The 24671-nt window shown below is 41.5% G+C and overlaps 1 protein-coding gene across 1 annotated transcript in view; it reads right to left on the bottom strand.

The window, feature by feature from the left end:
- Positions 1 to 435: 435 nt before the first annotated feature.
- The window catches only part of LOC147017112 (ammonium transporter Rh type B-like), a 45570-nt gene continuing 21334 nt past the window's right edge, over positions 436 to 24671 (bottom strand). The window contains exons 5-11 of the mRNA XM_085846499.1: positions 23649 to 23799; positions 19250 to 19416; positions 9676 to 9813; positions 4852 to 4985; positions 3750 to 3934; positions 3132 to 3205; positions 436 to 703 (exon numbers count right to left, since the gene is read on the bottom strand). Coding sequence (XP_085702625.1) covers positions 629 to 703; positions 3132 to 3205; positions 3750 to 3934; positions 4852 to 4985; positions 9676 to 9813; positions 19250 to 19416; positions 23649 to 23799 — 924 coding nt within the window. The 3' untranslated portion in view covers positions 436 to 628. The remainder of the gene's footprint in view (positions 704 to 3131; positions 3206 to 3749; positions 3935 to 4851; positions 4986 to 9675; positions 9814 to 19249; positions 19417 to 23648; positions 23800 to 24671) is intronic.

Raw genomic sequence — 24671 nt, 5'->3', positions numbered from 1 at the left:
AAAAAAATAGACCTTGTGAAGTTACTATCCTCTTGGTGTGACATCTGTAAACCCTTATATTCACAAGTTCCTTTTCATGGCTCCACTGAAATCCATGTAGTTGTGTGTCGTTTACAACGAAATATTTTTTTTTTACGTATTTAGAAACTTTGACAACTTAATTTCATTTTCACTTAACTCAGGTTAGTAAACAAATTGCTGGAATTTTGATCCTTCTTATCCTCAACTCAAACATTTCATTCCCACAATACGACCGCCATGTTGTGCAAACTTGAAACTCTTTCCAAAGATAAAATTTAAAGATTGTTGTGTGTCTGTGGCTTTTTTGGCAGTATTCTGATCATCTCGTACTTTTACTCGACGTTTATCAAGTGCTTTCATTGCCTCCAGAGGTGTGTGTGTGTGTGTGTGTGTGTGTGTGTGTGTGTGTGTGTGTGTGTGTGTGTGTGTGTGTGTGTGTGTGTGTGTGTGTGTGTGTGTGTGTGTGTGTGTGTGTGTGTGTGTGTGTGTGTGTGTGTGTGTGTGTGTGTGTGTGTGTGTGTACATGTTCAAATGCCTGTATGTCTGCTTGCAAGATAGTTCGTTTGTGTCCAAGTATATATATATAGTTGATAATGCATGTTTGCAATTAGAGCTTATCCTGTGAATCCAAGGGATGCTCTCCATCAGTTTTGACCTCTTCAAACCCCTCAGCTTCAGGCACCTGGAAGAAGTGCATAAGATGTCACTTTGCCGCACACATTTCTGACACGTTATTCCATGCACAGTAATGCTATAAACCGTGTACAATGTGCATCAGGAAATGCAAAACTGTTCAGGCTTATTAAAAATGTTTTACCAATAGAATTTATAATCACTAGTACAGGCCCATTAGGGGTGTAAACGATGACTGGATTGGGGCATTATTTCAATTAGATCGGACCAACCGTATCATAAATGGCCATAACTTAGGAAACACCTGGGAAACATATTCAGGTCTCCAGCGTCAATTGTGACGTCATATCAAATGAAGAAGAATTGTGACGCCCCTCTCTCTCTCCCCCCTCGCTCCCCCAAGTCTCGCCCCTCCTCTCTCCCCCCTCCTCTCTCGCCCCACTCTCACCCCCTCCTCTCTCTCCCTCTCTTGAATTGTAACACCCCCTCTCTCTCACCCTCCTCTTTCCCCCCTCTCTCCCTCTCCTCTCTCACCCCTCTCTTTCCCCCTCTCTCCTCCCGAGTCTCACCCCTCCTTTCTCTCACCCCCTCTTTCTCCCCCCCACGCTCTCCCCCTCCTCTCTCACCCCCACTCCCACACCCTCTCTCACACCCCTCTCCCCCCTCTCTCTCTCATCCCCACTCCCACTCCCCTCTCTCTCCCCCTCTCTCCCCCTAATCTCACCATTCCTCTCTCGCCCCCACTCTCCCGTCCCCCTCTCTCGCAGATATTGGTCGACAGATAAATGGCCATAACTTGGAAACCGCTTGTCCGATTAATATCAAACCTCGAAAAGGCACATCCGCGGGTCCCCAGCAATATTCCTGGCAAGTTTCAATCAATCGGACCGTCGATCGTGCAAAAAAAAACATAAATAAATAAACATTCATTGTGACATCTTCATGATGTCATAGCACAGTGTCTTGTCATTGGTCGACAGATCAATGGCCATAACTTGGGAACCGCTCGTCCGATCGATATCAAACCTTGAAAAGCACATCCGCGGGTCCCCGGCAATATTCCTGGCAAGTTTCAATGAGATCGGACTGGTGGTCGTCGAGAAACGGCGATCGCAGACAGACAGACAGACAGACAGACAGACAGACAGACAGACAGACAGACAGACAGACAGACAGACAGACAGACAGACAGACAGACACACGCACGCACAGAGATTGCTGGAATTATAGATAGATACATGAACTCATTGACTATTGATTTAAGGAAAAGAAAAACTGTGATGCCATAGAAAGTCACTGAATTTGTGTAATGCTGCTTTTTGTGTGCGATATTCGAACTTCTGTAGTGTAAAGTTTTGTGCTTAACTTCGATTTGCCCCTTCACTCTACCACCCCCTTCCTGCCCCCCTCCCTGACCCCTGATAACTCGATATGCCCTCATCATTATGTGATTGCTTTTTTGTCGTTCCCATCTGAGTACCAAGCTCATGACGGTTATGAAATCCGAGATTCAACTCCCATGTTAGATCTGTTCATTACCTATACCAATGCCTTGTAACTCATGTAAAAGCACACTGTTCCCTCCTGTCCTTGTCTTGTATGTAATGTATGTACAAGTTCCGCTGTGAACCTGACACTGGATAAAAATAGGAATATTTAGTTTAGGTTAGGGTTCTTTTCAAAATAAATTTGTGAATTATTTCCAAAAATCATTTGTGCTTTTTAAGGCCTCATGTGCAATGATACAACCTGTCCCGAGATAACACAAGGGAAGCCTTTTGCGGTTGCATTAAGTCAGTTGAATCAGTCTTGAGCATCTGGTATGCACATATACAACATGCATTTTAATTAAATAAAAGTGTATGTATAGAACATGAACAAATTCCAAAACTGAGGATGTGGTTGAGTGATTAACAGCAGGACGTGTACCCATTCACTCATTCATTCATCGAAATAGCTATTCATTTCTTGGCAGTCAGCAATGATGACATGCTCCCATACCCCCTCTCCCACCCTCCTGACAAATCCCACCTCATGCCTCCACATGTGCCTGGGTCAATCCGAGCTGATCTTGGAGTTGACCTTGGTTGAAGTCGTTTGGATTGGCTAACAGCAGAGAGAGCCCCCTTCACCTCCTATTACCCCATCTCACTTTTTTTCCCACAAGTGGAGTTTTGTGCGAAAAGGAAAACTTCAAGCGGGGTGACCACTGCAGCTTGGATCAGCTGAAAGCTGACTGTGCTAGTGATCATTTCAGTAAGAGTTGACACGACGTTTACTGAATGGCCGTGTTTGCCGGGTCGGCAAGCCAAATCCCCCGTGACTGCTCTCGAGAAGGCCAACATCTTGTTTGTTCCTTTTGCACACACCGAATAGAGTCTTGCCTCGGGTTGCATCATGTTACTTGTTGCTGTGTGTGAGGCCTAACTCTAACAAGTTTAACTGGCAGGACATATGAAGTGTGAATGCCACGTTACCTCCCAGTACATGCTGTCCTCGAAGCAATTGACATCAGAAGGCTGCCCCCACCAAGTATGTTTGAGGAAGAAACCTGGATGAAAATGAGTGTTCATAAACCTTACAGAATGGTTACAAATACAAACTTAATACGAATTGTTTTGAACATCTGTGCAATTGGTAAACTTGTCTGTTTTAACAATCAAAATATCAATAAAACAAGAAGTGAGCGTCGAAGGCTAACGGTTCAACGCCGTGACAGAGAAACACTTGAAAAATGATTTGTCAATCCTCGTGTTCATTTTGTACGTACAAGGGATCGTAAAGAAGTTTTGCCTTTTGTAGATTCAAATAATCATATTCAAGATGATTTTGCAAGCATCAGAGGCAATAGGATGCAATCAGCGATGCGGCACCAGATTATAACCAAGGCATTGATGATGCATCAGGTGGTAAAGGTGGCATTTTGATTTGTGAATATCCTGAAATGCTTGGATGTGCAGGTATTCCCCGTGTTTTTGTTGTAGCTAATTATCGAAAGTAAAATGACGAGTGCATGTGACTGGTCCTTGTGGTTTAAAGCACAGTGCTGCGTTTAGTTCAATGTTACTGGCAAGGGCTCACGTGCGAGTGCTTACCTGTAATCAAGCCACCACCTATCGCCATAATCAAGGAGATGAGGACCTGCAGAGCCTGGTACCCACCCTGCTCCGCGGGAGAGCGTCCTTGTCCAGGTTCAATAGCCTTGCTCCATTTGTGAAGACGTTTGAACAGAGGAGTGTTTTCATCATTTGGCACTAATGTTGGAAAGGTCAAGTACAAGCTGGAAATGAAAAAAAAAGAAGGAAGAATTAACCAGTTGAAGCAACGTTAATAAACTTTAAACTGTTGTAAAAAGGTAATCGTTTATAAACATAAAGCAAATAAAAAAAGTAAACTTTTTTTTCTCAACAAAATTGAGGCTCCAATGGAGAGCGAGCTGACGGAGGGTATAAACTGACAGCAGGACTGCAGGTAAGTATTGGACACATTAAGTAAGGGGTGAATGAACAGGAATGGTTGGAGAGGATGGGAGTAAACATACAACCTGTAAGTAAGAGGGTTGAGTTGGGAAAGGTTAATGAGGGCAATAAAAAAATGTTTGGGGGTGGGGGGCGGTGGTGGCATGAAACAGTGATGCACTGTGTGGTTGAAGCCTTGAAGGGAATGGTGGGATAGCACAGCCTCTGGAAAGCTGTTCCACAAGTTGAAGGCTCTGTCTCAAATCACCAACATCGTGCATCAGAAACTTCCTGTCTCTGTCTCTGTCTCTCTATCATCACACATCCTTTAAACCATCTCTCCTCAGGTTCCATCCTCAGTCCCCATTTGAACCAACCTACAAATCAGGTGGGTGAGCTCAAGAAAGAGCTATATAGTTTGATCTGTATGTTGGGAGTGGCAAACACATTTTCAAATTTCCAACCCACCTCCAGGATCACAGTTCATGCAGGTGATGGAGAAAAATCTTGAATAAATTAATAGGACCACCAAATGAACTACCACCTTATGGCCCAGCAATGCAATATTTGTATTCTTAACACAATTATCATAATGAAAGGAATAGCCGACACCATTTAACGAGCTGTACACATGTAAACCAACGTTTTAATAACACTATAGTGTGTTTTAATAACACACTAATAATATTTAATTTAATCATTATCATAGGAATCCCCCAGGCCTTTCACGTAACCACACCTTAGTCCATAGACCTCTTCACTAGCAAAGGCCGCAGCAATGGCTCCAGAAAGTCCTCCCAGAATTCCTGGTATTCCATGCAAGTTGTGAACACCACATGTGTCGTGCACTTTCAACTTTGATGCCAAAAGTGGCTGAAAAGGCACACATGAGTGAAGATTAAAAATCCTTCAGGGCTTTCTCACTTTTTTCCAAACAGAGAGTATATTTACATCCAGCCATAGTTATAGTCATGACTTCAAAGGAAGACCATTAGTGGAATTGTGACATTGAGCAAACTGATGAGTGATCACTCGGAATGATTCCTGCTGGTCCAAGAATACCTTGCTACAATTACCCAATTCAAGGTTTATCATTGTGTGTTCATGTGACGTTTGGCTTGTTGCACTGATTATAAAAACAGAAGTGTGTGTGTGTGTGTGTGTGTGTGTGTGTGTGTGTGTGTGTTCCATTACCAATCAACTTGTAGAGTGCTTGTCAAGTGGCTTAAGCAATCAAGCAATCACCCCCAATGAAACGCTGGCTGCTTGGTAACTGAACAGACTCTGGGTGTGTTTCATCATCAATAAGCTTGCTATCGCTTGCCAAGCCAGCCATTCCTTTTCAACAGCGTCGAATGGTGGAATGCTTGCTTGAGTGCTTAAGCCACTTGACGAGAACTCTTCAAGAAACTTGGTAACTGAACGCATCCCAGGTCCAACAGTGTCAATCCTTGTGAGTGGAATGGAAGCGAAACATTGCATTATTAAAATGGATCGAACTTTCCATCCAATACGGATTTTGACGATACTAAAGCAGGTCTGTGGGTTTTCACAAACAAAGCGAGTCAAACCCGTGAAATCTGGGTCACGTGCCATCTATGGTAGATGCGGTTAGTGTTTTCATTCTGTAAGTAAGTCATGGGGGATGGTGTCACGGGGAATGACGTGTTAACACTGGTGAGACATCCCGTGAAACCATGTTTAACCTGTGAAGCTACAATACACATACAGGAAGTAGGTCATGTTCGTGGCTTGTGGAAAATGTTCTTTGAATATGTACAGTATTGTACTGTATGTATATCCAGCTGCTTTGTGCTTGGCTCATGGAAGATATGTTTTAGGACCGTGTTATGCTTGTGGTTTGTGGAAAAAAAAAATCTCTGTGAAAACCGCAAATACGTGGAGCGATTTCTTCCGAATGTAGGAGCACGTCACAAATTATCAAACGTGAATACGCGAAACCTGTGAATGTTGGAACCACAAATGTCGGGGTCTGGGTGTTAGATTTTTCCGGGTCCCTCATCGTGATTAACACTCGACCCAAACAAAGCCAATGTAAATCTGACACAACAAAGTCGGACAGTGTATAATCAGCAGAGCCCTATACACCGAATGTGTTAGGCCCACCAAAAAAACAAGATGGCGGCCATATCATTTTGGCTGGGTGCTCTGATGGGTGAAGTCAAATGACAGATGTGGGTGTGGGTGTGGTCTGGCAGCTGTCTGACAAATAGGTGCACACTTCAAACAACAACAACAACAACAACAACAACAACGACGAGCTCTTCTATACCTGCCGCATGTCGCTGGTAAAATGGTACCATTAGATACCTGTGTCGGAATGGCGACCTGTCCAGGATTGTGCCCAATAGCCAAGGAGACAGCTTAGGCAGCACCAACACTCTGCACAGAGTATGGTCCCAATGGATGGATAGATTAAAAACCTAATAATTGACTTACTTGGTTGGAAAGCGATAATCTATTAACTTGGAACAAAAAATTTGTGTTGGTTTAATCATGGAAATGCCTTTTAAAAGCCTGTCTTTCCATGATGGAAGAACAAGAACCAAGAGCTTTAATGTAGTGATTCCAATGGTATGACAGCAGGAACGCTTTAGAATAACACGTGACGGACATGGATGGAGCACACAAAATTGTATATACGGTCGTAATTCTTCTTGAAGAAAGAAAAAAAAACCTTCGAGGGTACAGCATAGGGCAAACTTAATAGTTCCAGGTGTTGATTGCAGCAAACCATCCAATATCGCGAGGGTTAGGTTCCTGGAAAATGCTGTGATAGATAAAACTGCGATGGTGGAAACCAAGGACCAATGGGAAGAGGGGGGTTCGGTTCCTGGACTTTGAGAAAATATTGAGGAAGGTGGACAGCAGCTCGAAATAAGCACATTACTATTAAAATAAACATATATATATATATATATATATATATATATATATATATATATATATATATATATATATATATATATATATATCATGTTAATATTGAAATAAACACGTAAATACAATAAACAGTGTAAATCAAAGAAAAACATCAGACTTTTACCTTTTAAATTTATTATTTATTCCAAAACAGTGAGGTGGGTGAAGATAAATATATTACGGACTGTTCAGACTGTACTCTGCCGTACATAGAAAACACAAGACTTAGTTCAGAGATGATAATGATGCTGCTTGCTATAGTGGGAGAGTGGAGGTTAGAAAGATGAGGATGCAGAACTTGTGTTGGCTGTTGGATCATCGGGAGCAAGATCAACTTGCCTGCTTCATTGCCACATAGAACAAGGGTAAAACGATCCTTCGCCACCTTGACCTGGACTAGATTTTCCCTGCTTGGACAGGAAGGTACGACATGGCATCCTCTTCCAAAATAATCCCGTCTCTTTGGCATTACAAACCTTCTCCGGTATAAATCCCTTCCTTTGCCTCGATTCATTTGATGAGCCATGGTTGAATTGGAGCCTTTGGACCCGGGTGCCTTGTGAAAACATTGGTAAATCCACAATGATTTCTCCCATAAAGCGGTCCACTCAAAGGCATTTTTTTCTGTTTGGTCCTCGATCCAAACATGAAGCACAATTTCCATCCTTTCAATATGAGGATCATGAAACTGGAATGAGACTTTTGCGCTTTGCTGGTAGGACCTTTGCATGGATATTTGACTCACGTTTACACACAGTTGATTGATTGACCCCGTCATGGCGGCCCACAGATGCTGCACTTTCACTTCTTGCCAATGTATCTAACAACTCAATTTCTTACAATGTCATAACATTTCTCTGCCTTTCGGCACGATTAATTTTGTCCATCGTTGTACTTTTGGGTGCCATTATTAACTGTTGTGTGTGTACAAGATCTTGCAGATCTAGGATTACAGGATTCCCTGATGTCATTTCCTGTTCGTAGACGATTCATGATTAAACTCGGCTTCGTTCTGTATGCTGATCTGATTATTACTATTAATGGTGCATGAGAAACAAGAAAAGGCTCATAATGGGAGGTAATCGCACACGAGGATGCAAACACTGACTCGTCTCAGCTCAAAAACGATGATTGGCCGAAATTAAATACTACAAAAACAAAATCCCAACGCAATAGGTTTCCCACGATTGGTAGAACCTCCTGATATTTGAGGGTTGACTGCAAAAGGAAAGGTTAATAAATGGCTGCACACTTTCATGAACTTCATGTATAAGAAGCACTTCACTCCTATTAGAAGAAGAGGTTGGTAGACTTTCAAAATCACACCTCTTTATCCTTGTACGAGGCTGACAGGAAATGCTTTCGAGGTGTGCGCATTCTTCTTTGACTTGTTCGAATCTCGACGCAGCTATAACGTGTCATCTTGGAGGCATCAATGTGCGCACTGTCCATCATAAGGATGTTAAGCCAGACGACCTATCTGCCAGCACTAGTCATTGGTGGGCGTTTAGAAATCCCACGATGTCCTATCCCAAAGTAGACCATTCTGGCAAAATTCCAAGTTCATGCCCTGAAAAGCAACTGGGAAGGCAAGGGAAAAACCCCCCAGCATAATACTTGCCAAGAGACTGTGTCAGCACCACCAACACTCTGACAAGAGATCGATGATGATGATCCCAGTAAGATCTTGAGGTGAGCCAAATCATTCCTCTTGCACAGGCTCTTCAGGTTGTAGTGCATGATCATTAAGCTATTTTGCACTCGGTTATCTCCAATAGCTCTTTTATTTAGTTGTTTTCTGCAATCAGTTACCTTTTTGACAAGTGTTTGACATTACGCAGCCGACTTGCTCTACAATGTAAATAGAACAAATTAGTAGAAGTAGCTTATTGGTTGTAATAATAATTTTAATGCTTTTATATTCTGCAACATGGGTCCAGAGATGAAAATGGTCTCTTTACTCAAGTGCTAAAACCAATGAAATAGACTCTTACGTCAACTCATATCTATTGAGATGATGAAATAATAATGAAAAAAAACAGCATCACGTCGTAAGGTTCCCATTTTGATGCATTCACTGTGCTGGTGTCACTTCATGGCTTATTACCTCCATGCACGCAGCGAAAAGCGGGGCTAAGCAATTGGTACACATTTGCCTTGTCTGTCTATCTACAGACGTCAGTTTACGATTGAGGAACCACTTAATTTCCATTGAATGTTATATTTTAAACACAAATCGAAATATGAATTGGAACACGAACCTGCAGTTTATCAGTACTTTGGCTCTGCATATGGCAAACGTTGCAGAATCTCGTCCCAAGCACACATGTGCAGAGAGGAGTGAGATAATAGTTTTATTCTGTCTGCCTGTATTGCAGTCAAACAAAATTGAAAATCATTCCAAACAGGAAACTTACTCTTTTTAAGGATGTCATAAAGGACACAAACAACAGTCATGAATAATTAATGTAATGCGTTAACTTAGGTGGTGTAAAAGACGTACATCGACGGCGATATATGCTGTATAAAGCATAAAGCGATATATGCTGTTCGAAAGCTACAATGCTGAACAAAATAAAATCCAAAGCGGTTTAAAGTTATAAGCCAATACAAGACTAACCGTAAGATACTTGAAGCCCAAGGTAGAAATTGCACCACTGCAAAAGCCAATGATGACAGCTCCGTACGGGTTTATCATCATGTCAGCACAGGTCCCCACAGCCACCCCTCCAGCTAGTGAAGCATTCTGAATATGAACCTGCGAGGTTTTGGGGAAATAAAGGAAGAGTAAGCAGAGACACACGTCTTTTATTAGCTGTTCCTCATGAACAATAGCATCAATTATTGAATGGTGATGACATTTGATAATGTATGAATTTTACAAATAAAATATACAAAATGTTCTTAATCTTTCAAAACCCACAAAAGTCACAAAGTTTGCTGCAACTTCCAATCTCGAAAAAATTATCATCTTTAAATTTTTTCATTTGTAGAATGACTTAAAAAAAAAAAAAAATTTGAACTGGAGCTCTAAGGAAGGAAGTAAAGGGAGGATGGTGAATTATAGGACAGAGGGAATGGAGGTATGGTGAGTTGGTATGGTGAACAGTTGGAAAACAAGCTCAAATGAGCGAATAGATCCTCGTCCTCTTAATGATGACGTCATAAAAACGAATATGACGTCATTGTAATGCATCAGGTTTGTGATAAATTATCTGTGGTAATGCCTGGCTTGATTCCCACAAACAAAATTCAAACAGCTTGCCTAGATTCGGAGATAATGGTATCGGCGATTTCCATTAGCGGCGATATTATGACGTCAACTTTTTTTTTTTAGGAAGAATTTCCAAAATCAGAGATGGTTACTGCCTGCGCGTGGGCTTTCTGCATATGCATGGCAAGTTTCACGAAGATCCGATGAAAACTATGGGTTGTGAAACAAAAAACCTCAAAAAATAGGAATGACGTAATAAAAATTGATAAGACGTCATAGTGATGTATCATATGTGCGGTAATTCATCTCTGCTAATGCGCCGTTCGATTCCCGCAAACAGAATTCAAAAAGCTTGCTTAGTTTTGGAGATAATTTTTTAGGCGATTTCCATTGGCGGAGATATTTTGACGTCATAACTTTTTTCTAGGAGGAATTTTCAAAATCAGAGATAGTTACTGTCTGCGCAGGGTATTTTTACATTATATATATATATATATATATATATATATATATATATATATATATATATATATATATATATATATATATATATATATATATATATATATATATATATATATATATACCAAGTTTCAGGAAGTTTCGATGAAAACTGTAGGCTGTGAAACAAAAAATTCCACAAGAAGAGGATGAATAACAACAACGTGAGTAAGACTGAGATCCTCCACGAGGATCTAAAAACAGGGATGCCCAAAGCTGTCCAAGCCTGAGACGCAGGATTGAAATAAATAAAATGAGCACAAAAAAACACATGGGAGTAAGCACTCAATACAGAGAACAATCAACACAAAGAGAGAACATAAAATTGACAAGAGCATAGATGAATCCAGAACGATTACTTAGCATTTGGAAGATCACTCGGAGGACCAAGATCAAAAACCACATCCAGGAACCGGAAACCGGAATCAACAAATTACTTTGGAACTAATAGCGTTGTCCTACTGTCATGAGTTCTGTTCATGCCATTGGAAGTATTATGGATCAATAATACATACCACATAATTGGAAATGTTTTAAGGTATATACTGTGATAAAAGGCAACATAAATTAAATAAGTATTGTGATTACTGTGGTGAGGCACTCGTGCAGCTGCATGCATGTGTGGGGCTGACGGATGTCAAGGTTACTGTAAGGAGCAATATGTAGGGGCTAATGTCCAAGTGGCTGGACAAATCACTCTATACAAAGCTGTGTTTAGACTAATGGTCCAAACTACTATCACATGAAAGAGAAACCGACTGGGAGAAAGAGTTATGATGGAGAGAGTCTTTGAAAACACCAAGGCATGTGGACACTTCGGCACCAGACGAGCGAGACTGCTGTCATTGGCCTTGTGCCACAACCATAAAATAGCCAACCAAATGTTAAAAATTAGGAGGAGAACATGATGTGACCTGTGAGAGAATGAACAGCTGTGGCACATCCTGTGGCTGAGTTCATTTTTAAAATGGGCTCAAACAGCAATGAGGGTACTGATAGTGTTGCATGCTAACCATGATGCAACGCCAAAGTAACTCCAAAGCCCTGACTCAAGAACCAGTTGCACCTCTGCGGATGGCCGCTCGGGTTCTCGACAAACCTATACTGCTTGGAATTACTTGATTTTAATTGAATTTTATCTTTTGAACACGACAGAACATGAATGGGAACACAAACCTGCAGTTTAGCAATACTTTGGCTCTGAATTTTGAAAATTGTATGGCATGTATGCCTGGTGTTGCCTTAATGGTTAGGGTGGTGGGCTTGGGATCCTAGAATCCTGAGTTCAAATCCCACTCGGCTGTTGAATTAATACCAAGTGGGGTTGACTCTGCCTGTCATCTTTCTGAGGTCATCAAAATGAGTGCCAGCTTGCTGGTATCTTGTGTCGGAGTGACGACCCGTCCAGAATTGTGCCCAATAGCCAAGGAGACAGCTTAGGCAACATCAATGCTCTGCACAGAGTATGGTCCCAATGGATGGATGGATGGTGTGTCATCCCGAGTGTGCATGTGCACAGAGGAATAATGTAATTGCTTCAATCTGTATGCTCTCTCGCAGTCAAGTAAAATTGAAAATCATTCCAAACAGGAAATTTACTATTTTTAGCGGTTATAAAGGACACAAACAACAGGCACGAAAAAATAATGTAATGTGTTAAATAAGGTGGTGTGGAAGATGGTGCATCAGCGGTGGTAAACTTCCGATTCAATGGGTTGTTTTGTTTTTTCTACAGCATTTCAATTTTTTTTCGATTGAAATTAAATTATATATTGAACACTGCAGAACATAAATCGCCTTGTTTGCACGTCCAAGAACCTTCAGTTTCGTAGTACTTGGGCAAAATTGTACATCGTCTCAACCAATCAAATTTACCGTGTGCTCTGAGAGTAGGGTAATAGTGAGATTCAGACAAAATGGTGGTGCCGAGCAATGCAACAACAGAGCGAACTTCATCCAAAATATCTGTTTGTTTAAGTGCATCTTTTTCTCAAAGATCGTTCAAAAAATCATCTCCGAGAAGAGTTGCCAGAAGGTTCAGCTCTGTACTTTTCCATTTGAACCATCAGCTTCATATGTTTGCCATCGTGCCTGTCATTCAAAGTTCACAAACAAAGCTAATATTGATCGTGCTCGGAAACATAAAATAAGAGTTGAAACAAACCTTCCCATGTCCTTTTCCTCAAGACTGCATGGGATTTGGTCAAACATGTCCTCCACCGTGTCTCAGATTATGCATTTACCAATCTTGTTCAAACTTGGCACACAGATAATGACTGATGGCTTACATAAGTACATCATTTTTTGTTTTTTTGACATCAGATCGAAGATGGCCGACTGGTGGCCATTTTGTTACTTAATTGTGTCGCTATTTCTCAGACATGTGGTCTGATTTTGTTTAAACTTGGCACAAAAGCACAGTACATGATATGACATACAAGTGCACCTCACTCCAGTTTGTGATCTGATCAAAAATGGCTGACTAGTAGACTGGCGGCCATTTTAGTTGTACATAAATATGAGCTTGCCCTTTAACTCCATCCAGTAAAATTACTAAAACAAGGGGGCTATGACGTTGTACGTCTTTTTTACTTGTTGTAATTATAATCATTATTTTATTACGTGCTTTCATAATTTCTGGACACAAAAATAATTGATCCTGATCAAATCCACCCACGCATTTGGTGAGATAATGGGATAGTAAAGTTTCATTCTACAATCTCAATATTTATCCTCGTCGAAGGAGAGGGTATTGCATTTGGATCTGTTTGTTTGTCTGTCTGTCTGTCCATCTTTATTTGTTTGGCGGCACAGAACTTTTGTGTTTTTCTCCACACCGCTTGTTGGATTGAGACAAATTTTTTTTTACCAAATGTGCGTCTACTCATGTAGAATGATTGAATGATAATTATGACATCATAGGTCACGTGGTGTGGCAGCCATGTTGGAAAAATGGGGAAAAAAAAAAACTTTGGACTTCTGTATCTCTGAATCTGCACCAATGAAAAAGTTGAAATTTGACACATGGCATGCACTTCTCATGGGAAATGAGTGTGATTTTTCATGACTTCAGAAATGCTTTCGTTTTCATGCCATAATTGCATATGTAGAATGCGACATATGAAAATTTTTGAGGATCATCTAGGGATAAAATGGTCCACAGAAAAAAATTTGATGACATCATTGGTCATGTGATTCTGCACCATATTGTTTTTTGGGTTCTTTTTAACATTTAAAAATCCTCTTCTCTGAAGTGGCTGAACAGATCGAGATGAAACTTTACACCGATAATCACCACTCCATGAGGAAAAAAAAAACGTTCACACATTTGATGTCATAGGTCACATGGTTTGGCAGCCATATTGGATTTACCCTAAAACCTATAAAAATCTCCAAAACGGCGAGACAAATCGAGAGGAAATTTCACATAAATGTTCCCCAAGCTATGGTGTGAACAAGTTTGTTCAGGCATAATTGATAGGTCACATGGTTTGGCAGCCATATTGGATTGAAGAAAAATATTAAGTAATGTTTTCTCTGGAACCGCTTAATCAATCTATGTGAAACTTATGATCGAGTAGTGATGGGGAATATGCGTTTTAAATTTAAACTTGATCGGATGCACGGTCTGGCAGCCAGATGTATTTAATTTTTTGATCTGGGTTCTTTTTGTTTTAAAGATTATTATTATTATTATTATTTTTTTTTTGAATAAGGCTCACTTGGCTGTGCCTGGATGGGTTTGAGGGTGGAGGAGTAGCAGCTGAAATGTGAATCCTATCCAGGTTCCTCCTGATGACTTCATCTTTGCTTTCTGCTTATTTGGTTTCCTTCTGATTACTCCAATGCAGGACTGTACCTATTTGGTCTTGCATTTGATTCAAATTGAATTTATTTTCATCCAATTCTGAATTAAATTGCATAATAATAATAATAATAATAATAATAATAATAATAATAATAATAATAAAAACACGTCATGGATTAGGGTCAGTTGTCCAATCAAAGCGGGGTTGCATCAAAGCGGGACGTCTTGGTACCCGGTCATCACCGCCAGCAGTTATAAAGTAGCAGTTGTAATTATGTCTCTTATTAATTATGTAACACACCAGTACACAAACACCACACAAAAGCAGTCCTTGTGAGGGTCTGCAATCTCCGATTGCTCTTTTTCTTGTTTGAGAGTGGGAGGAAAAGGGTGGGATGGGTCAGAGAATCACTAGAGATTTGTGGGAATAGATGTACCTGGTTGGGAAACGCTTGTGGGAACCAGATACAAATGCGTGCATGGACCAACATACGTCAGGATTCACACACCTAGACCTATGTCAAATTCCATTCCATTTGCAGGCATTTTCCAGGTTTCACTTGACATTTTATTTTTCTTTCTTCTCATGACCTGACCCAGGGCGCTCCCAACACGTATGCAGTTTGGTGGAGATCGGCCCAGCCCTGTTTTTCTATGATTTTCAGATGTACATACACACACACACAAATATATAATAGGATAAGGCATTCAAATCAACATTAGAAATAATTTAGAAATTCAAGCAAATTATCTTATTAAGCCTCCCCTTACAGGATAGGGGAAACGCTTGTTGCTGTTGTGAAGTTTATTTCTACAATTAGCACCCCCAATTTCTTCTAGTACCACAGAGTTTCTTGGACCCATAGGAGTACAAAACCACCATTTAGAAAAAAAAACAAAATTACGTGTATATACGGGTATAGATGCCTGTCCGAGCTGTATCTTGGAAATGTCCGTCCGCGCTGTATCTCGGAGCTGGCTGGGACTTCCGGAATGAATTTTTGCCTCAATAATGGGAATAAAACGTATGCAGGGTTCACATTTGTTTAACATTGACCTAATGTTTAAGGTCATGATCCAATTATAGACATTTTAACACTTAACCATAAGTCGACTAAGGTTTGTTCAATCAGTACGAAATTGCCTTGTCCAGATAGCCTTCAGCAAGTCATATTTATGGTTCATTTGCCCTTCCGGATTAAAGGTCAAGGTCAAATGGTGATCTGAAAAAATTATTCATTTTTTGTCATCGCTCAATTTTGCCAATGCGGAATCTCAAAGACCAGTTGACATTCGAAGATGTTCTTGCATAATCTCATAACTATATTGAAGTCGTCCACCTGATATTCAATTTGTGGCCTTGACCTACTTTTTCGGATTGTGACTGAATTATCAAAGAACACCTTTTGATCACACTTGAATAATATTCCTCCAATTTTCATGATATTTAGTTTTATGGATCAATTGTAGATGGGGACACTTTTAAAAAATTTTTTACACTCCATCCTTAAATGGTGAAGGTCATGGTCAAAGGGTCATCATTGGATCACAGGCCAAGGGTAAATCGCGGGTGATCGCAGATATCTGGTTATTGTTTCACACCTGGCTCATGATGCAAGGACCTTGGGTGCAGGAGGAGGCTATTTGATCCACCATATTAGTTCAATCTGTAATTAAATTTACTCAATTTCACTGTGGAGGGAGGGGGGGCAGAGTTGGGGCTGAGGAGGAGAAAAGTGTGGCAGGTAGACAGATATCAACATCACCAAGGTGGGTTTTGGGTAGGGTGGGGGGGGTGGAGTTGTAGGGTGAGAAATTAGTAGAACTCTTGCTTTTTGATGAGAACGTCTCACAGACATCATAATCAATACACGATTACAATCACTCATCCATTCTGAAGCTTCCAACGAGTCTTATCTTATCCCGTGTTCATGTACCCCTCTATTCCAAATACTTATTGGTACCGATTTAAATCCAATTCAAATCTATCTACTGATTGTATTGTCACTACCTTTCGAGGGAAATCATACATGCATGAACTACTATCTGAGTAAAAGACCCGAACCTTAAGGTCCTGTCACACCTTGACGATTTAGCCAGCGTATGCCAACGAATGAAAAAATTGTCTAAAACGCTGGCACACGTCAAATACGTTATGGGTAAGTTTGGTATACGTCGTAGCATGCTGGCATACATCGTAGCATGCTGGCATAAGTCATAGTATGTCAATCTATCAACAAATTTTAACATGCTTGAAATTTTTCGAAATATGCCAGCGTACGACTCACACGTTCCGCATACGCTGGCCATAAGTTGTAGGCACATTACGCGATCGTTGACACACGTTACTTGTAAGTTACTCATAAGTCGAAACGCGTCGAGGTAATGTTTAGCGTCAGTGTTCCAGACTCCATGGTTGTTTTTATTATTATTATTTTTTTCTTCAGTATGACGGTGATGTTGACACTTCGATTTCTAATGCGGTTATAATATAATATAATTAATAGGCTGCCGCTCAACGATTTAAATCATAACTGCACCAGAAATCGAAGTGTCAACATCACCGTCATACCGAAGAAAAAAAAAATCATGGAGTCTTGAACACTGACGGTTCCTCCTGTGTGAAGCCCATTTGTATATACCAATTCCCCTAAACACTGCCAATACGCCATTATACGGTAGCTGTAAGTTAGTAACACGTTCCGTAAGTTCTGTGGTCGTCCGGAAGACGTCAAATACATCTACATATGTCAATATGCATTGGAGATACGTTACACATAGGTTCAAAGCATGTTACTCATAGGTTAGAAATAAGTTTCGGGTACGCTAAACATTACCTCGACGTGTTTCGACTTATGAGTTACTTACAAGTAACGTGTGTCGACGTGTGTCAACGATCGCGTGACGTGCCAGCAACTTATGGCCAGCGTTATGCGGAATGTGTGAGTCATACGCTGGCATACGTCGAAAAATTTCAAGCATGGAAAATTTGAGGACAACCGAAAAGTACAACGTTTAAAGCCAGCGTACTACGACGTATGGCAGTGTTTTTCAGCGTGCTCTCAATGTTATCAAAACTTACCCATAACGTATTCAACGTGTGCCAGCGTTTTAGACAAATTTCCAAAAATCGGCATAAGCTGGCTAAAACGTCAAGGTGTGATTGGGACTTTACCTCGACGCGTTTCGACTTATGAGTAACTTAATAGTAACATGTGTCGACGTATGTCAATGATCGTATAACATGCCTACAACTTATGCCAGTGTATGCGGAACGTGTACGTCATACGCTGGCATACATCGAAAAATTTTCAACATGCTAAAAATTTGTATGCCAGCGTACTACGACGTATGCCAGCGTGCTCTTGACGTATACAAAAATTACCCATAACATATTTGACGTGTGTCAGCGTATTCGGCAAATTTTTCATACGTCGGCATACGCTGGCTAAAACGTCAAGGTGTTACAGCGGCTTGACACTTCGATGTCTAGTGCGGTTATGATTTGAATCGTCGAGCCGCAGCCTTTTAATAGGCTACGCCACGTGATCGTCGGCGATACGCTGCCACGCGCTATGCATAAGTTAGACTATCGTTGGGCATAGGTTGTGAATGCCGACAACACGCTAAGCATTCGTTGGTATAAGTTATCTATAAGTCATCGAAACGTTCTGTGTACATTACTAATATGTTATGCATACGTCCAACTCGTTATGAATACATACAAAACCGGAAAAAAACCATCAATAGTTCAGCGTACGCCAGCGTTTTACATACATTTTGATACCTTGCCATACGCTGGCTAAAACGTCAAGGTGTGCCAGGGCCTTTACAACCATTCCACCCCCAACTCTTCATCTTTAATCTCAGGCTGTGGTCCCTGGTCCTGTCACTATGCTCTCACACCATGCAAGTGGTGTGGGGTACCTCATTCAAATGCCGTATGCCTTATCTTTGTCCATTGTCTATTATTCATGTAAATCAAATGAAAGTGCACCAATGTCTACTGTCTTTGTCCTGCTTATCATTTATGTACAGCTCCTCCAGGAATGTTTGATCGATGTTAAAACTCCAATTTCCTACAGAAGTAAGTTTCCCATGCCTGCATGGGATTCTAAACGGGGGGAGGGATTAAGGGGACAAAGATGCAAATGGTATCTTCTGTCACAGACTTGTGTTTAATTTGTTTCTTTTAATTTTATCATCTAATTGTTTACAGTTTAAGCTTCAATCCCTGCTGGTGCGAGAAGGGTAAACTATGATAAGCACACAGCATCCACCTGGTCATCGAGTTTGCTTGATCTGCCAAAAGCAACTTGTATTAATCACAGGCCCCAAAACCTGATTGTGATGGAAAATCCGAGTACAAATGGGTTCTTAAATGAACCTTGAAAGGCTGTCGCTGGAAATCTCACACAGATATTACAAATGTTCAGCCAAATCGTTAAGTGTTGGGGAAATAAAATGGGGAAGAGAAGAAACATTTTATTTGGAAGATTTGGAAGATTATGGAAGATTAAGAGATCCACAAATTACTTAATAAAATAAAATAAATAAATAAACCAAATAAACCTGCCTGAACTTTCTCTCGATTAGCTTGCTTCAGCAAACGAATACATTTCCTCATAAAACTAAACTAAAAAGCACAAAAAAAAAAACAGAAGCACTTACCATGTCCAACTTTCCCTCTCGACATGTCAAACTCGATATTGCAAAGGTGGCAACAAGGCTGGCAGCGAGTGACAAATATGTATTCATCGCAGCACGCATTTGATCATCTCCATGAGCAGCGATGGCAGAATTAAAACTTGGCCAGAACATCCACAGGAAGATGGTGCCTGTGGGCAGAACCAGGTGTCAGTAGGTATAATTGGTGAAACCCTAAACCAACCTAATAGTGATAAAATGGTGATTGTACATGTCATCTCAATGATATCAGCAAAATCATTTTTCATTTTTCAGATTCCCAGGAGGTGACTAAATTGGCATTACCCACATGGGGATCATGAATCCTATTGTTATGGGTTTTTGAAAACGTACCCCAGGGGGAGAGCATACATGGACACGTAGGTGACCTGAGGATCAGCTATTTCATGAGTCTTGGTATTTATCGATCGTCCTTGGTCCCTCGCATTGTTGAGGCTGTATTTTTCCAGTGAAATGTCTTCCCCGTTCCCCTCTGTTATTTTGAGTCTTTCCTCCACACCATCGTCCTGTTCAATCCCTCTGCTTCTTTTTCACATCAGCTCTCTTCCCTCCTCCCACAAGCCTTCTGTCTCCCCAAATTGGTCCGCAGCCGATAGGGGCGGGTCCACAACGTCACATGTGGAAAATACCATACCGTTCTGAGGGAACTTTCAACGCAGCCCTCACCCCTCCGTGTGCAAAACGCCCACTCGTACTGTTCTGCACACTCGCACCTCGCAGGCCATGATGAGCACCAGGCATCAGGAACATGCACGTGAGATGCGACACGAACATGCATGTGAGAGCACCTGATGGGTTAACGACCACAGATGGGTTGAACGTGCCAATTAAGCAATGCGTGAATGGAGGGAACAAGGAGAGGAATTCCGCCGGACCTAGGGATGACCGAACGGCCGCGGGTTTGAAGGCAAGACGGATGGGCTGAAGGAGGGACTGTTGAAAGGATGTTTGATGAAGGGGAGATTATTGGTGGACCGTTGAAACAGGCCGATGGGGTAAAGGAGGGAATATTGAAAGTAGCAATGGGATTGAACAGAATGCAACGTAATTCGCCTGTCAACGCATGTTCGTGCCTTGTAGGAGGTTTATGATCATGAGAGAAGCAAAAAAGGAGAAGTAAATGGGGAAAGCTTGCACGAACAGGGATACAAAGAGCTCCCAAGCAGACAGCTCAGAGAACAGAAAGGTTGAGAGAAGCAGAAAGTCAGGAGCGAACGAGACAAGCTCACATGAGCAGAAGACTCAAAGACTGAGAAGGCTCATGAGGGAAGGAACAAAAACATGTGAGGGTAAAGGAAGGAAGGTTTCACGAGCAGTTGGTGTTGAGCTTCTGTGGAAAAAGAACACTCCTTCCACGAGCGTCATCCTGCCCTCAAGATACTGTCAGCCACGAAGGACGAAGAGGGTGAACAGCGGCAGCACCTCATCGACAGAGGCCTGAGGAAGAAGAAACTGAGGCAGAGGATGGCGAGTTGTACATCTAACTCACATATCTGGGACCCAGAGAGGAATCGCCTACTGGGTCTGGGCAACTCAAGGACACGGTTGTGCATCTCATCACTGCACATCACCACTGCCCATCTTCCCCATTCATTTTCCTCCACATTCTCCTGTATATTTGTGTGAGGTGAGGGAGAAACGAAAAGACTACTTTCCTTATCTTCATGCATTACTTTTATTTTATTTTCAAGTCCTTGTTTTAGTCTTCACCCCTGAGAGAATGATGGCCAAGTCTTTTGTGTAAGTAAGATTGAAGAAGAATACGTGTTATGGTTAAATCTGCTCTTATGTGCCTTTTTGCTTTCTTGCTTATAAATACTTACTTTTAAATGATTGCTTACTTGTGTGTTTGTAATAAATAATTGTTTGTTATTTCCAATCTGTCTCGGCTGTCTTTTCCTTTATTGGTCTGACAGTGCACAAGTAAAGTTGGACGGGAAGTTCTACCCCAATAATTTGCTTTGTTTGCCAGAGCACATTCACTGTAATGCTCGGCAGTAATCCGAGTGTGCGCTGAGGGCACGTGACCCTAATTAGCCAGCTGTCCACAGGTAAGGTATCACATGAAGTTGTGTAACCCTGCCCGGATTGGCCGTGGCAATCAGCGTTCACGGTGTCCTCGCAACCTGCCAGTGTGAGGAGTTATCTGTGCCTGGTGGCCAGAGGACCGGGTGTTCGGGAGTGACCCAAGTGCTCCCCCTCGTGGCAGGCCTCGAACCCCGGATCCACGACAATATTGATGGCATTTCATTGTGTTCCCCCACCCCCCATCCCCCACTTCTGTGGTAAGCAAAGTTTAATGTTGAAACCCTGAGCAAATTAACAGCAAATTAAAATTTCAGTTTGATCGTCAAACCTTCATCACCCGTCCCCATGATGTCTTTGCTTACTAGCTGCAAGCTCAGGGTTCACTTTTGGTGGATATTCACATCAAGCCGGTCTACTGCTCATGCACCACACAGTTGTATGGTGTCAGGCACTGCTCTTGTTCATGTACTGGTGTTACATAAGATACTGTTCACGTGACAAATATTTGTCACGTGCCATACACTGGTCACCCTTAGATGGATATTAAGCTGGATGTTCAAGATGTTAGCACTCGATTGTGGATGTCAAAGATCCCAGTGTCTTTCCCAAAGAATATGCGATTGTCACCGGCACCCAGGCCAAATTTCAAATCCTGCCTTAAGGTGCATGGGCACTGCATCGGAGTCACTGCCACACTGCTGTTCAGTAATCATGCAACCAGTGGACTGAATTCATATTTTAATCCCAGTACAATTTGCATTTACTGTCAACCGCAATGTAATTTTGCTTTGTCATCTTTTTGTTTGGTTCAGTGGGTTCTTTTGTGACCAGACACCACCTCCTCTGCTCTGAGAGGCTGTCTTTCAAAGCTGTGGATTCCTGTTCTGGGAATGTATTATTTAAGCTTTTGTTAATTGCTGGTGTTAATGTGTTAATGTCATTACCTTCCCCACCGAAGGTGGGCAGAGGTTATGTTTTCACCCCTGTCTGTTTGTTTGTCTGTTTGTCAGCAGGATATCTCAAAACGTTGTCGACGGATTCAAACTACATGTGGTGGACAGGTTGGGTATGTGATAAGGACGAATCGATTCAATTTTGGTGAAGATCTGGATCCACATTCAGATCCGATCTTTTATTATTATTTATTTTCAAGTGATTCTTCACCATTGAGAGACGGGGCCAAAAACGATACGTAGCTTGATATTTCAAAAATTTGTGGAGGGATTATCATAAAACTTGGTGGATAAGTTGGGTTGGGGACAAGAACAAGCCGATTAGATTTTGGTGTGTGGCAAAGATGAATGGTCCGGATGCAGATCCGGCCTATCAGTGGGACACAAAACGTAAACTGTTCAGCTTGGTGGAGGGATGCACTCTCTCGAGTTCCGTTCTAGTTTATTTGTGCGTCTCATTTTATACTTTCGCATTTGCTTTTGTGCAGGGTTTGTGTTCCCTTGTCTCGGCGAGGCACTGTCGTGGGTCTAATTTTGGCCTGTCTCTGCGTTTCCTTCCCTTGCTCTTCTTCTGTTCATTGATTTTCCTCCACTGCCAATTTTCAATGTGTTGCCTTTCTCCTCTTCTGTAACATTCCGTGAAAATTTCATTGGAATCAGATCAGACTCTGAGATATTTAAGGAGGAATTCAGATGCACGATGAAAATTGATTAATCACGTGACTCCGGTCATACCTAATTTCAGCTAATTCTGCTTTTTATGCCGATTTACAACACAAACCCGTTACTTGCTCTCCAACTTGACAATACCTAACAGTGTATCTCTTTCTCTCCATCCCTCTCCCTGATTGAATGACCTAAAGTTGTGGACCCACTCTTTGAAGAAGTTTTGTGACTGAAGGGTTGAGGCCTCAATGATTGATGGCTATCAGCTGAAGATCCGGATGCTCGTCAACTCAGACATTCAATCAGCTGTAGGAAATCTTCAGATTTCTCTTTTCTCTCTCTTTATCTATCTTCTGTTGTATAATTTTGGTGTACAGCTGTGACACTGCTGCAGTGCCCCCTGTAGATCAGGGCCCTGAATTTGGAATTTGGCCGCAACAAGCACGCAATTTACCCTATACTTGTGGAATAGTGTGGTCAGGATAGCCGACTTAACTACCCCTCTAAACATTACTTATTGATTCGGTGCACAGTGAACATCATTGTTGCATATTATGGGAGTGCTGATTGAATGTTGAAAATTAAATTGTCAGTAATTGGCCTTGAGCTGGACTTTAAAGGTTGGTAAACCTTTTATATTTGCATGACGGCTTACACCTTTGCAAGTACACATTCAAGCGCAAACACGATGAGTTGTGATATGAAACATCGCCCACCAATCATGGCAAAGAGGTCGGAGTGGTAAACAGAGCCCTCCTTTTCATGCGTCTCTCCATGCAAGCCCTCACGGAACATGACTCTGGAGACAGCAAGACCAAAATAGGCTCCAAACAGGTGTATGACCATTGAGCCACCAGCATCATTCACCTGCAAAATCGTGCAAATGAAAACCACAAGCATTGTCGATTAGATTCATTCCACACTTAAACGACGAAGCATTCTACAATTTATTTTGAGCTGAGAGCATTAATTAGAGAGGAATAAAAGTAAAATGAAAATTAGAAATTACTGATAATAATCCAGGATTTTGAAAAGGGGAGGAAATGGAGGTGGTTGAGCCGCATGTCTCAAAACGCTCATAATACATGGCCAGCACCACGGGTGTGAAGATGTTACTGGATGTCAATGGCCATAAACCTCGAGAAAAATATGTAAAAATGCTTTCAAATAAATGTATGATGATTTGTGAATGAATAATCGATGTTTTTTTTTTTTTTTTTCTAAACAAAGGGTGGGATTACACCAAAACTCCTTGTGCCAATCCTCCCCTCATCCCTGATACACCTCCTTCTGGTTTACTAATGGTACACACAGTTCCTTGACGAGCCTATCTCAATCCATGGCAGTAAGAAGGCCTCTCTCTCTCAACATGATCCATTTTTTGGGATTGTCCTTTCTTCTTGCGTTGCAGTCAGCCCAGGTCCATTTCAGTTTTTCTAATTGTGATTAATATATCGTTGATTTTAGTTTTCTCTGACTATTGGCTTCTCATTGTATCTCTTTTAGCTATGCTGAGACAGCATATTTCATGGCTCTTTGCTTGGTGATCAATTTTTGATCTGCCTTCTTTGTAGGAGACCGTGCTTCACTGGCCTTAGCACATGTAGAACACCTGGACATTGGTGGTACAAAACAGAGACTTCGGACCAAAATATGGTGGCTGGGGTGTAACAAAGTTGCGGAGCGATTCTGCAAGATATGCCATGGATGTCAGTTCGTCACCATCGACATGCACCTGA

This window comes from Eptatretus burgeri, chromosome 11 (assembly GCF_056783735.1).
Source record: "Eptatretus burgeri isolate ZD-2024b chromosome 11, Ebu_testis_v1, whole genome shotgun sequence".
NCBI lineage: Eukaryota > Metazoa > Chordata > Myxini > Myxiniformes > Myxinidae > Eptatretus > Eptatretus burgeri.
Note: the sequence above shows the minus strand (reverse complement) of the source record. Positions and strands in the feature narration are given on the sequence as shown.